The sequence below is a fragment of the Lepus europaeus genome, chromosome 4 (assembly GCF_033115175.1).
Source record: "Lepus europaeus isolate LE1 chromosome 4, mLepTim1.pri, whole genome shotgun sequence".
Lineage (NCBI taxonomy): Eukaryota > Metazoa > Chordata > Mammalia > Lagomorpha > Leporidae > Lepus > Lepus europaeus.
The window spans coordinates 90315847-90329878 of NC_084830.1; the positions used below are offsets into that span (position 1 = coordinate 90315847).

The 14032-nt window shown below is 38.3% G+C and overlaps 1 protein-coding gene across 2 annotated transcripts in view; it reads left to right on the plus strand.

Annotated features, from left to right (window-relative positions):
* The window catches only part of ATP6V1H (ATPase H+ transporting V1 subunit H), a 113997-nt gene that overhangs the window by 21340 nt on the left and 78625 nt on the right, over nucleotides 1–14032 (plus strand). The window contains exon 7 of one of the 2 annotated variants that reach the window (XM_062189588.1): nucleotides 1261–1314. The exons of the other annotated variant lie outside the window; for it this stretch is intronic. Within the exon in view, the coding sequence (XP_062045572.1) occupies nucleotides 1261–1314 (54 nt within the window). The remainder of the gene's footprint in view (nucleotides 1–1260; nucleotides 1315–14032) is intronic. 2 annotated transcript variants of the gene reach the window in all.

A 14032-nucleotide genomic window follows, 5' to 3' on the forward strand; every position in this document is an offset into this window, starting at 1 on the left:
AGCATGCTGCTGGCTTTGTGGGCCCTTTCACCTTCGACTTCTCGTAGAAGTCACATTCATTTCTTGCCTCACAGATGATTTGCCTTTCCTTGAATGGTTGACTGGTTGTAACCATGGTGGGGGGAGGCATTTCTGTCGTCACTAGTGAAAGATAAAACAGATATCTCTGTGTCTAGAACACTTCTAATTAGAATTGAGCTACTTGATATTAGATAAATGCTCTTTAAGACCTCTTCTTGTCTCTTGAGTGCACTCTTTATCAGTCTTTGTCTTTAACTCATGTTCTGGCCTTTCTGCTCTGTAAGCCCTTCTGCTATTGGGCCCCTCAGCAGGGCACCTCGTGCCTCTGGCTTTGCTCTTCAGAGTCTGGTCATGCTTCAGCCTGCCTGTTACCCACTCTCTTTGGCTGTGGGCAGACACATCATGTGCAGAGCCTTTGATCAGAATTAAATTATAGACTCCTTTATGAAAGTTGTGTAGCTACTTTGTTCAAATGTCATATATCTGGTTTCTCTGGAAGGTCTCTTTTTCTCTATCATGTGTGTTTTCTCCCTTATAAGAAGGACCACAACTTCATGATTCCAATAGAAATAAACGTACAAAAACGTACAAAAACCAAATTAGTTGCAACTTTGGATATTTTTTTCCTCTGACTTTATGTGACATTTGGAAGCCTCCTTTTGGTAGTTTTATGCTTTGTTATGGAGGCTTGTGCCTGACACTTACTGAATCAAACAAAACTTTTCTTTCAGGAGTTCATTATCACTTTTCTCTTGCACTTTTCAACTTCTGACTTTCTGCTTTAAAATTTCTTTGGTCATTTCTATGTACAACCTGAGATTTTGTTTGTTGCTTTAACTTGATAGTACTGCTCTAGATAACCTCATTTGAAATACTATATCATCTCTTCCTGTCGTTAGACACCTATTTTGAAAACCTTTGCCCCAGAATATAGTGCAAATAGTTCAGTTTAAAGCAGTCATCTTGCTGAGTGTCATTCAACAGGTAAATCCTAAGACTTAGAAATTTGCACTAGCCTCACAGAATTTAACTGGAGCTTAATATTCAGTTTGTTAGTAATTTATTAAGAAACTATCTGGAAGACTGTAATGAAATTCAGAGTATTTTATCATCCTCATGCTTTCTTCAAGTAGAATTAGGGAAATAATTATAAAATTCATCCAGCTCCCTTCTGTAAGATGTTAAGTTAGGATAAAATTAAAAACAAAACTAAGTAATAAGTTATTTATTTTGTAATAGAAACTGCGTGGTAGCGGTGTTGCTGTTGAAACAGGAACAGTCTCTTCAAATGATGTAAGTATATTCATTCTTAATTCACTATCTCTTAACATCTTAAAAATACATTATTTTGAGTCACAGACATTTAGAATTCTTAAAAGTGTTTACTAGTTACCAAACACTTAATTTCATGGATTTGTTTTATCACCTCCAATTAGGTTAATTGTGTTGCAAAACTGTATGTAAGTGTTTATGGTCCATAGTGGTCCCAAAAGGGAAAAATCTGTGACAGACATGAGACTTGTTTTTCCCTGTTGCTCTTCTTTTTCCAGATCACTTTATTTCAGACCTGAGAGTCAAAGCAAGAGCCTAAATTCAGATATATAACTGGTGAATAATCATGAAATCACTCTCTTCAAACTTCAGTTGTCTGATAAACAGTCTAATGACCTAATTGACAGGAGAACAGTGCAGCAGTTGCTGGGAACTGAGTTAAATGATGGCACTGAAACTTGCAGCTGCACCATGCTGCTCAGAGCTTTAAGTGAGACTGTGTGAGGGCCAAACTTGTTCCCTACCTTTTTCATGATCTCTCCATACATTTTTGTAGAGCCAGAAGATTAAAGGTTAAAAACCATCCTATCTCCCAATGGTCCATTCTTGACGTAAATTACCTTTCCTACTTGGGAATGAGTTAACTTTGCTGTATCCCAGGAATAGCTTAAGATAGCAATAAGTTTGGACTAGTCAGGTTTGGCATGATGGGAGCCAGTCTAGAGAAAGAGAAAGAAGAGAAATGTAGGTGAGGTGCATATGATTTCATTTGTTGGAAATATCTCGGAAACTGGGAAGTGTCTTTAGAGGGTGTTGTCTCTAACCTGCCTGTAATTGACCTAAGTGAAGCTCTGTAGATACCATTTAATTAATGCCTATATTGATTACTGAGGCTTCTGTAATTACCTGTATGTGTGTCCTAAGACTGTAGCTGGCAGCATAATCCAATTCTGTCTTTAATTTACTCATTTTCACTTTATTTGAAAGAGAGACAGAGGGACAGACAGAAATCCTCCGTCTGCTACTTTACTGCTGAAATGTTCACAACAGCCAGGGCTGAGTAAGGCAAATCTGGGAACTCAATCTTGGTCTTCCACATGGGTGGCAGGGACCCAACTACTTGAGCTATCACCCAGGGTGCACATTAACAGGAAGCTGAATTGGAAATGGAGGAGCTATATCTGACACTCTGATGTGGGATACAGGCATCCCAAGCAGCCTCATAGCTGCTGCACCAAATGCATGCCCTAAGAATCTGTTTTCAGGGCTAACAGCTGGGATTGTCTTGGGGTGTAGGTTGATAGAAATGGAAATGAATCTTCGAAAGTGGAATCAGAGGAAGCTGTTAACTAAAGAAGCCATCTTAGAGCCAGAGTGGGGAGAAGTAGTAGGTAGGGAGTCTAATTATTTGGTCATAGGCGGGGTTTCACTTGGGAATCTTTATCTCATGTGCCTTGAATTATTACCAGTTTGAAATTTTTGAAAAATTGTTCAATTTTTGTATTTTATACATATTGGTGGATTTTTAAAAACAGATACTTTCAGGATTGTCTTACAAACTTGCCTAGGTGGTTGTTACAGTGTTGGTAAGTTATTAGAGCTTAAGATGAGAAGGTATAAGCTCTGCAGATAGTACATTCTGATTTTGCTCTTCTTTCTCCAGTGTACTGACAAAACAAAACTGATAAGCTGGACTGGCAATGCGTTAGTCAAAGTGCTTTATCAGTAGATTCATACACATATGTCCCAAATGGAATTAGTGGGTATAATTGTGAGAATGGAAAAAACGGCTTTTGATTTCTCTCTTCTCTTGAGTACCCTTCAAACCTGAACATTTTCTGACGCTTCCTGAAGACTCTCACTTTTTCAAATGACTGTCACTTGGAAAGAAGGCCTCAATAAGTGGACTGAGAAAGGTGTCACCTCTTCCTTTGATACCTGTGTTTTAAAAGGGGACTCTTAGTCTAGTAGGTACTACTTATTGAGCACCTACTATATACATGGCTCTGTTTTACTTATTTGACATTTACATACCCTTGAAGATCCACTTGCTGTCTTTTTCGTTGGTCATACTATTAGCCACACTTTGTGGCTGAGCCATGGGGCCAAGCAGAAAAGCGTACCAGTGTGCCTAAGTCATATAACAAATGAATGGCAGAACTGCAACGAAATGGGTTCCTCCCTAAGAGAACTACTTTCAAAGCAACTGGACTGGAATTGGGTCTTTAATGCATCTCTCAAATCAGAATGTCCACTCAGATTTTTTAATGTATCCATATCATATCTTAAAATCCCCTCAGGTTTTCAGAATGGAGACAAACACAAACTGCATTCCATAATATTGCCACTTGATGGCAGTATAGAACAAAATTTTGCATTATGAACTGCAAAATGAACACAGTTCAGTCTTTTTAAAATAGTCACAGAAGTATTATCATGATTTATCAGTGGATCATTACAAACATTTTTATTTAAATGACATTACATAAATGGGACTTCCTCAAAATGCATTGTCTTTATCTAGTTGTGAAAATAATAGATAACATCAAATTACAGGTAGTTACCTTAAACAGCCTGTTCAGTTCTTTACTGGCTCTTGAAAGTGAATTATAAATCATCTCTTCTGAGGGAGCAGCCCTGCCTGGGAAGTAGATTGTTGTGCTGATGTCCTGATAAGAGGATGCTGTGATCTCTGACCTTTGGAAAATTTAGAAAGGATCTGGGAATTTTTTTGCTTGTTTCTTTGTTTCCCTTTTTCCTGTGCCCACCTTCATTTATAGGTGTTTGGAGGAGAGCAAGGTGACCTCTTGCTCCTTAATTTGACTGTAACCTGTTCTCTAGCTCCTGTTGTTACAGATCCCAGTCTAGCATTTAGTATTGCGTGATGGACATTGTTTCACAGGTAATAAGTGACTCGATGAAGTTGTATGTTCTCCTTTGATCTTGCCTCTTAATGTTTCTGGAGCAGCTCTGTTCTTTAGACTTGTGATGATAGAAAGGTTCTGTGTATCCACATTATCCTCTATGGTAGCCTCGTATGTCTCTGGAGCACTTGGAAATGTGGCTAGTGAGAGCAAGAAAGTAAATTTTCAATTTTAGTTAAGGATTTTTAAAAGCAGCTTTATTGAAGTAGATTTTACATACCATGAAATTCATCGATTTGCAGGTAGGTGGACCTTAGTGTATCTGTGGAGCTGTGCAACCATTGCCATAGTCTAACTTTGTAACATTTTTAGCACTTCAAAAAAAAAAAAAAAAAAGAAACCAAATCCTGTACACATGAATAGTCTTTCCCATTTCTACTCTCCTCCCAACCCCTGGCAACCACATATCTACTTTCTGTCTTGGGATTTGCCTTTTTCATGTAAACAAAATCATATACAGGGCCTTGTGTGCCTGATTTCTTTTGCTTAACATAATGGTTTTTTTTTTTTTTTTTGAGATTCATCCATGTTTTAGCAAAGCTAAACCTAACAGCATTTTAAATGAGGAGAAAATATTTGTTTTTGACTTTTGACCAGATTCCTTAAAGTTGTTTTCTGTGGCAGTTCTAATGTCCTTGCTAGTAGAGGTGTGTGTGTTTTTTTTTTTTTTTTTGGTCTTGTCACTTTGGCTTTGTTTTTAATTGAATGCTGCACTGATGTGACATTTGGCCATTTTGCAGAAGAGGGGAGTACTCCCTGGGTTTAGTGCTTACTGTTTGTTGATAAATCCATCAAAAGTGCTACCCAGGAACCAGAGTTGTGTTGCATTGGGATAAATACCCTCTTGCAATGCCAGCATCCCATATGGCCACCAGTGATTCTAAGCTGTTCCACTTCCAATCCAGCTCCCTGCTAATTTACCTGGGAAAGCAGCTGAGGATGGCCCAAATGCGTGGGAACCTGCACTTACAAGGGAGACCTGGATGAAGCTCCTGGCTCCTGGCTTTGGCCTGGGCCAACCCCAACCATTGTGGCCATTTAGGGAGTGAACCAGTGGATAGACTATCTCTCTTGCTCTGTGTATCTCTCCCTCTCCTTCTGTAACTTCTTCAATAAAATAAGTCTTAAAAAGAAAGTGATACCTAGCAGCAGAAATCAACTGGCTGTGAGAAACTCACGTAACACAGAAGACCTGTTGCTTAATGGTAGTGTGCTGTAGCTGTGAGTTGTGAAGTGTGTGGGGACTCAGTGTAACTCAGTCAGTTACAGTCGTTCCCCTCTGCTTATTCATGGTTTTACCTTCCATGATTTCATTTACCCATAGTCTACTGAGATCCCAAAACATTACATGGAAAATACCAGAAATAACTCATAAAATTTAAAAATAGATTTAATTATAGCCTATTATTATAATTGTTCTATTTTATGATTTGTTATAGTTGTCCATGATTTGGTGTGCCTAGTTTATAAACTATATAGATATGTATACACACAAGGGAAAAAATAAGACATTTAGTGTTCAGTACTATTCTACAGTTTCTAGAATTCAGTGGCGGTCTTGGAATGTATTCATGGCAGATAAGTATTGGGAAGAATCACCTGTACATGTCTTTTTGTGTGTATTTCAGGAGCATTGTTACTCACCTAAAGCAGTTTTTGATGGTTTTTCATTGTCTTTTTATCACAAAGTTAATATTTTTCATATATTATGAATCTTTAAAATATGTGCATGGGAGAATGTTAAGAGACCGCAGGAAAGATAAGAATCTATGAGTTTGGTTTTTCTGATCAGATTTTGGAAGGATTGCCTGGAGGTATATTTTAGCAACTCAAAATAAAGTTAAATGATTAAGTATTTGAGTATCAGAGTTTCTTTTTACATGCCATTTTCAAATACAGCACCATAAACAATAGTAGTAATACTATATCTTAAGTATGTTCTTGGAAGTTGTACACACAGCAATAATTTATATAGTAAATCATGTTTTCTTAGTTACATTGATAATCCCTGAGCTGGCATTGTGACATAATGGGTAGGGCCACTGCCTGTGATGCCGGCATCCCAGGTGTGCACAGCTTCCAGTCCAAACTGTGCCACTTGTGATCCAGCTATGTGCTAGTGCACCTGGACGAGCAGTGGGGGATGGCTCAGGTGCTTGAGCCCCTTCCACCCATGTCAGAGACCTAGTTGGGGCTCCTGACTCCTGGCTTTGGCCTGGCCCAGCCCTTGCCATTGCAGCCGTTTGGGGAGTGAATCAGCCAATGGAAGACCTTTTTATATGTCTCTCCCTCTCACTCTAACCTGCCTTTCAAACACATGAAATGAATCTTAAAAAACAAAATGAGAAAAAAAAAAAACCACAAAAAATCATTTTACCTATAGTAAGGTCCCAAATAAGATTAAGAGTGTAGTTGAAGATTTATTTATAAACTTGTAAATAGTGAAATATCTCTTTATGAGACTACCTTAATTTAATCTAAGTATTTTATGCTTATTGACTAGAGGGTTTTTATTTTAAAGATTTACTTATTTACTTGAAAGTCAGAGTTACACTGAGAGGCAGAGAGAGAGAGAGAGATACCGAACTTCCATCTGCTGGTTCACTTCCCAATTGGAGGTGCTGATCTGAAGCCAGGAGCCAGGAGCATCTTTCAGGTCTCCCACATGGGTGCAGAGACCTAAGGACTTGGGCCATCTTCTACTGCTTTCCCAGGCCATAGCAGAGAGCTGGATTGGAAGTGGAGCAGCCGGGCCTTGAACCGGCACCCATATGGGATGCCGGCACTGCAGGTGATGGCTTTACCTGCTAAGGCACAACGCCGGCCCCAACTGGAGGGGGTTTTAGTAAGTCAACTTTAACATCATTCTTGCTATGTACATTTTAGTACCTGAATATCAGATAATAATAGTTTACTTTACAATTATTTAATGTTTTATAGTAACTGATTTTGATTTCATAGCAGATTTTCTAAAAGAAATTTTAGGTTGATTGGGTGGAAATTATTTTCCTTTTTTGATGAATCAACAACTTTGAAGGGTTTAAATGATTTGTTCAAGATAATGTGGCAGAACTTCTGATTGCTGGTTCTAGTGTTCTGTCCTTCCCCTCCTCTTCTTTCTCTTGTCTTCCTTTTTTTCGTATTATGTCGTAACCTACATAAAGAAAAATGCACACATGTTAAATGTTCACCAAGATGAATTTATCCCTTATGGTTCATCTTACTTGATCCTTTTTTTTTCATTTCAGCATTTATAAATGTTTCATTATTATGAACTCTAATAGTGTTATCTACAGTATCAATCTGTAAACTCTGTATTAATGGAATCATATACAGTATGAATTCTTAATGTTTCTTGATTTGTTTGCTTGCTATTTTATCTATGATGTTAACTCATTTTATATTCAGTGGTAATTCTTTTTCATTGATGTGTGTTATTCTACTATAAATGAATACAGGTATAATCCATTCTCTTACTGGGTTCTAGTTTTTGGCTATTGTGAATAACACTGCTCTGAACATTCTTGTGCATGTCTTTTGGGGCAGTGGTATACAGTTATGTGTGGAATGCATAATTCTAGAGTGGAATTGCTGGGTAATAGGATATATGTAAGTTTAGTTTTAATAGATATTGGCAGTTATTTTTCTAAACCAATTTATGTTGCTCTTAACAAAGTATGAGAATCCCGTTTGTTCTATGTCCTTATTGACACCTGATTTTGTCCTGTGTTATTTTTTTAAGTAAATGATTCTGTAGTATAAGAAGAATTACACATATACATGTATACAGATTCACTTGTTCTACAGATGAATCTTTTCATAGGCATGAAACCTACTTGATATTTCTGGGACCATTAACAATTTCCTACCATTTTATCTAAAACTAGTTTCTCAAACTTATTTTCACTTAATGTGTTTTACAAAAAAGTTCATGTTTGTGCTCCACTGATAGCAGAGTATTGCAATTTTCACTGTAAAACAGATATTTTTTATGCAGTAGCTTGTTTTCTCAAGTGCTTACAACTCCAAAATGTAGATGTGAAGACCATCTTTGCTTTTTAAATGTATTTTGCACATTCTACCATACAAATATAAAGAAAAATATGAAATAGTGTGAACATTCTTATAACATTAAATTTACTTTGGTACAATATCACTCATGCTTCATGTTTATCTTTTGTTGCATACTTATTTTTTAATTTCTCATTTATGAATTGCTCTATAATTCTTCAGATTATGGCTTTTAAAGATGATATTCACCAGACAGGTGAATCCTGTCAGTTGCTATTTCCCCTATGATATTATCATGTAATATAGTTACAGTTAAGTGTGCTCACAGGTAAAAATAGGGTTTTTCTTTGCCATTGAAGTTTGCTGCATAGAAAGTGCATTTTTTGGCAAGTGCTTAGGATGTGCCAGGATATTGGCACAGTACAAAGAGCACTAGCTCAAACATAGAGCTGACTTCTATTACAACCCCAAGATTATGATAATGCTACATTGTTTATTATTTCTGTGCTATTAATTATTCCAAGTATAGAAATTTTGGTCAAATTTTTAAACTTTTAGACCTTTAAACTGTATGTATTAGAATATTGTTCATTTGGAATTAGTGTAAGATATAGAGTTAATTTGCACTTTTGCTTGTTCATTCAAGAAATAATTATTGAGTGTCTTCTAGTTACAGTGCATCATGCTGAAAGATTAACACTGATCTCAGCAGGCGTGAGTCCTGCTTCAGAGGGTTGTATTCTCTCTGAGAGAACAGCATGAACAAGTAATTGTGGAATGTATTCTTTCAGTAAATATGTGGCATTGTGTATAAGGAAGAAGCATGGAGTCCAAGAGTCCAATTAATGGTCTCATCTAGGGATTCAGATTTGCTTAGGCTATCTATCCTAGGAAGTGTAAGGGATGAAAAGTGTGAGCCTGGGGAGAGGGGCCAATTGTGTTGTGTGGGTGTAAGGGGGCACAGACCCTGCTATGGGTCTGGGTTTTGGGACAGGAGGAAGGTCAACTGTCTCTCCTAGGTGACAGGCAGGTAAGAGTGGCTGGAAAGGTAGATCAGGTTGAGGGTGAGGTAATGGTAGTTGAGTGAACCACTAGCAAGTAGGCTGTTTTTCTCTTACCTGCTGAGAGTGAGAGAAAGCAGCAGGACAGGAGAAGAGTAGTGAATGTGTGCAAGGATTCTGGGAACTGGAAGAAACAGCAGAGACCCAGGTGTTTGTGGCTTTGCATGGTTTTATGAGTTTTCTCCAGAGCTATTGAATTTTCCCTGTGTAGCATTAGAGATGGTGACTGGTTGGATTGATCCAAAGTTGATTATTTTCTTTGAAAAAAAATTGAATAATTTTTACAAGAGTAGTGAGAGAATTTAAGTGATGACAAATGATGCATTCTATTTTGTTCAATTGAAAGCAAGAATTCAGTCATTTAGCAGTGCTGTTGTCACTCTGTACTTTGAAAAGCATATCTGGAATGATGTGGGAACTGCCTTGTAGTGTTCGACAGGACAGGGTACTGCCTGGCCTGGGACCAGCACCTTTTATATGCTTGTTTATAATGTGAATGCTCAAGCCATAAATAACGAAAAATCTGTATTTGTAGTGTGTTATGTATTTCCATATAATATGGTGAATGGACACAAGAAAGAAGGAGAAAGAACAAATTTTGTGTTGAGAAGGAATTGATGCTAAGTGGAAGATGAGGGAATGCCCAGGTTGCCTTTATCAAATTCATTCAGTCTAGAAACTTTGCTTAGGTTATCTCTCTAGATAAGAAAGTTGAAATTCATCTCCTTCAGTCAAGGTTGCTACCTGCTGATGTAATTGGAAAAATAAATTTTTTCCCATTATGAAATATTATTTTAAAACTCAAAATATTCTTTTTTGTTGTTAATTTCTGTTAATGTTTTGAGTTGTCAGGAAAATTATGTTCCTGGATATATTGTATAAACTGTGTTCACTACTTTCTAGGTGGAACATAAGATAATCTTTTCTTTATCTTTTATTTTTATTTTTTATTTTTGACAGGCAGAGTTAGACAGTGAGAGAGAGAGAGAGAGAGAGACAGAAAGAAAGGTCTTCCTTCCGTTGGTTCACCCCCCAAATGGCCAGTATGGGCAGGACACTGCGCTGATCCAAAGCCAGGAGCCAGGTGCCTCCTCCTGGTCTCCCATGCGGGTGCAGGGCCCAAGCACTTGGGCCATCCTCCACTGCCCTCCTGGGCCACAGCAGAGAGCTGGACTGGAAGAGGAGCAACTGGGACAGAATCCGGTGCCCCAACCGGGACTAGAACCCAGTGTGCCAGCGCTGCAGGCGGAGGATTAGCCAAGTGAACCGTGGCGCTGGCCAAGATAATCTTTTCTTAATAATGTCTGTCACAACAGGTGCATTTGTATTATTCTGTTTCTATGTTTCAGTGCTTGCAGTTTCTTTGAAGTTTTAAATTTTATATGTTATTTAAATTAGAACACAAGATAGGTGTTATAGTGAATTGAGTTGCTACTTTGTATGCCTGCAACCCATATTAGAGTGCTGGTGTTGAGTTCTGGCTATTCCACTTTCAATTCAACATTTCTGCGAATGCATGCCCTGGAAGATAGTAGGTGATGGCTCACGGACATGGGCCCTGTCACTCATGGGGGAGACCCAGATGGAGTTCCCAGCTTGTGGCTTAACCTGGCTCAGTCCTGGCTGTTGAGGGCATTTGGTGAGTGAACAGTGGATGGAAGATCAATCTCTTTCTCTCTCTGTGCTTTTGAATAGATGATAATAAATAAATTAACATTAACAAAAATTAGAACACAGTTTAGTGGCATCATATATATTAGCTTTCTGATTTTATGTAACATCTGTGATTCTTTTTTCTAAAAAAAATTTCTTTTTTTAACAGCCTGTTCCTTATGAAGTTTAGGGTCTGAAGTTTCCTTTTGTCTCTCTACTTACTAAAGATAGAAAGCTCACTGTAAATATTTAGAAAAGTGGATGCAGACTGGAAACTTCCTAGGTATGATTTCTTATTTATTTATTTTCTTTTTTTTTTTAAAAAAAAGATATTATTTACTTATTTGAGAGGAAGAGTTACAGACAGGGAGAGGGAGAGGGAGAGGGAGAGGGAGAGGGAGAGGGAGAGGGAGAGAGAGAGAGAGAGAGAGAGAGAGAGAGAGAAAGGTTTTCCATCCGCTGGTTCATTCTCCAAATGGCCACAATGGCCATAGCCGCACTGATCCAAAGCCAGGATCCAGGAGCTTCCTCTGGGTCTCCCACTTGGGTGCAGGGGACCAAGCACTTGGGCCATCTTCTACTGCCCTCTCAGGTCCCAGTAGAGAGCTGGATTGGAAGAGGACCAGCAGAGACTAGAACTGGCGCTCATTAGTGGTGCCAGTGGCACAGGCGGAGGATTAACTCACTGTGCCATAGCACCAGCCCCTGCTTTTTTTCTTTTTTCTTTTCTTTTTTATTAAAAACTTTTATTTAATGAATATAAATTTCCAATGTACAGCTTATGAATTACATTGGCTCCCCCCTCCCATAACTTCCCTCCCACCCACAACCCTCCCCTTTCCCGCTCCCTCTTCCCTTCCATTCACATCAAGATTCATTTTCAATTCTCTTTATATACCGAAGATCAGTTCAGTATATATTAAGTAAAGATTTCAACAGTTTGCCCCCACATAGCAACACAAAGTGAAAAAATACTGTTGGAGTACTAGTTATAGCATTAAATAACAGTGTACAGAATATTAAAAACAGAGATCCTACATGATATTTTTTAAAAATTAATTTTCTTTTTTTTCATTTTCAATTCTCTTTATATACAGAAGATCAATTTAGTATAAAGATTGCAACAGTTTGCACCCACATAGAAACACAAAGTGAAACATACTGTTTGAGTACTAGTTATAGCATTAAATCACAATGTACAGCACATTAAGGACAGAGATCCCGCATGAGGAGCAACTGCACATTGGCTCCTGTTGTTGACCCAACAAATTGACACTCTAGTTTATGGCACCAGTAACCATCCTAGGCTGTCGTCATGAGTTGCCAAGGCTATGGAAGCCTTCCAAGTTTACCGACAATGATCATATTTAGACAAGGTCATAAAAGACAGAGTGAGGATAGTAACCAATGATCCTAAGAGTGGCATTTACCAGGTTTGAACAATTATACAGCATTAAGTGGGGAAGAGGACCATCAGTACACACAGGTTGGGAGTAGAGCCATTGGTGGTAGAGTAGAGGTTATGATTACAAAGGAATGAGGCCCAAGTGCGCTAGACAGGGCCTAGAACAAAGGACAGAGTCATTATTAGAGGAGCTAAGAAAGGTGCTGTCTAAGCTACAAGTAATTTTTCTGATTGAGAGGCAAATAGAACCTGATAGAAGGGGCTTGATAATAATCTGGTGGGCTTTAGGCCTTGTAAGTTAAGAGGCCCAGACCTATCTATCTCTTCACATGGGGTATATCCTAAGGGAGGTGTGAACCTCCTAGGGGAAGGCACTCTGTTGACTTTCATTACTTGGCTGGCCTGGGAGGAGAGCTGGCCAGGTAAAGGCAGGTGGCATCTCTAACAAGAAATTTACAGTTCTGCCTGCAATGTTGCTGACCCTACTTGACCATCCCCTCAGCTGCAGTGGTCACTTTGGAAGTTGGGCTGAGTGAAGGGCTTTTCAGCTTAGAGCCAATAAGATCTGTGGCTCTGACCTGGGCATCCTTCGACTCCAGGGCAGGTCCATTTCCAGTGATCCAACTCTTGGCAGAGCTGCCAGGGCTCTTCACAAGCTGACTTCTGCTGAAGCCCAGGCTTACCACACTGAAAGCCACTGCAGTGGACTGGCCTGTTGGGTCTCCTTGAGGGCAGATCACTGTACAGATCAGCCATTAATAGGCCTGCCACCCATTGCTTCTGATGCCTAGATTTCTTTTCCTCCTGGTTTGTGTTAAAGCAGACCAGAGGATGCAAGTCAAGGGAGTGCCCAAGTCCCATCTCTAATCTTCGGTGGCCTGAACTACAAGTCTATAGTCACAGGCATGTTCTGTAGTAGTTTTTCTAAGGTAGACAATGCCCATGAGGAAAATTATATTCTCACTTTAAAACTTTCTTTCCCTTTGGTCTGAAAGGGAGGTTTTTTCTACTTACTGTATACTTCGCTGATGGACAAGTGAATCTAGCTATGAGATTATTATTTAAGTTCTTATTTTGGCTATGCTATTACAGAAAAATGTTAGCCATCTCTTTTATAAGGTCTAAAGATTAAATTGTGTGTCCTACAGATTCCTTCATAATAGAATTAGTTTCCTACCTTGAAGAGAATAGAGAAATGAAAGAACAAGTTGGGCTTAGAATAGAGAAATGAGGGAGCAAGTCCTAGATCGCTTGCTGACAATAGCAATATTACATGAATACTTAGCAAACCGTTTCAACCATTAGATAACAACTTAAGAAAACATTTACCGGAAGGTCCAATGCCTTCTATAAATTTTAAGAATCATGTATTTGAAAACACCTCTTAAATATCTAACATGGTATAGTTTGTTTAACCAGTAAACTTAAGCACAACCATCTAAAATGTTTTTAGTTTCTTTCTATCAACACGTTTAAAACATATGATACACAGATTCAGGTCACACAAATTAAAATGTATCTTTGATTGATTTTAGCAGCTTAAATTTATGGACAATCTTATCTATAAGCCATTTAAAATAAAACTCTTAATAAAATTTCCCCATGTGGACATACAATATGTACACACATATAACATAGCATAATAGACCAATATAGCAATTTTAATAATAGCTTTTAAAATCTTT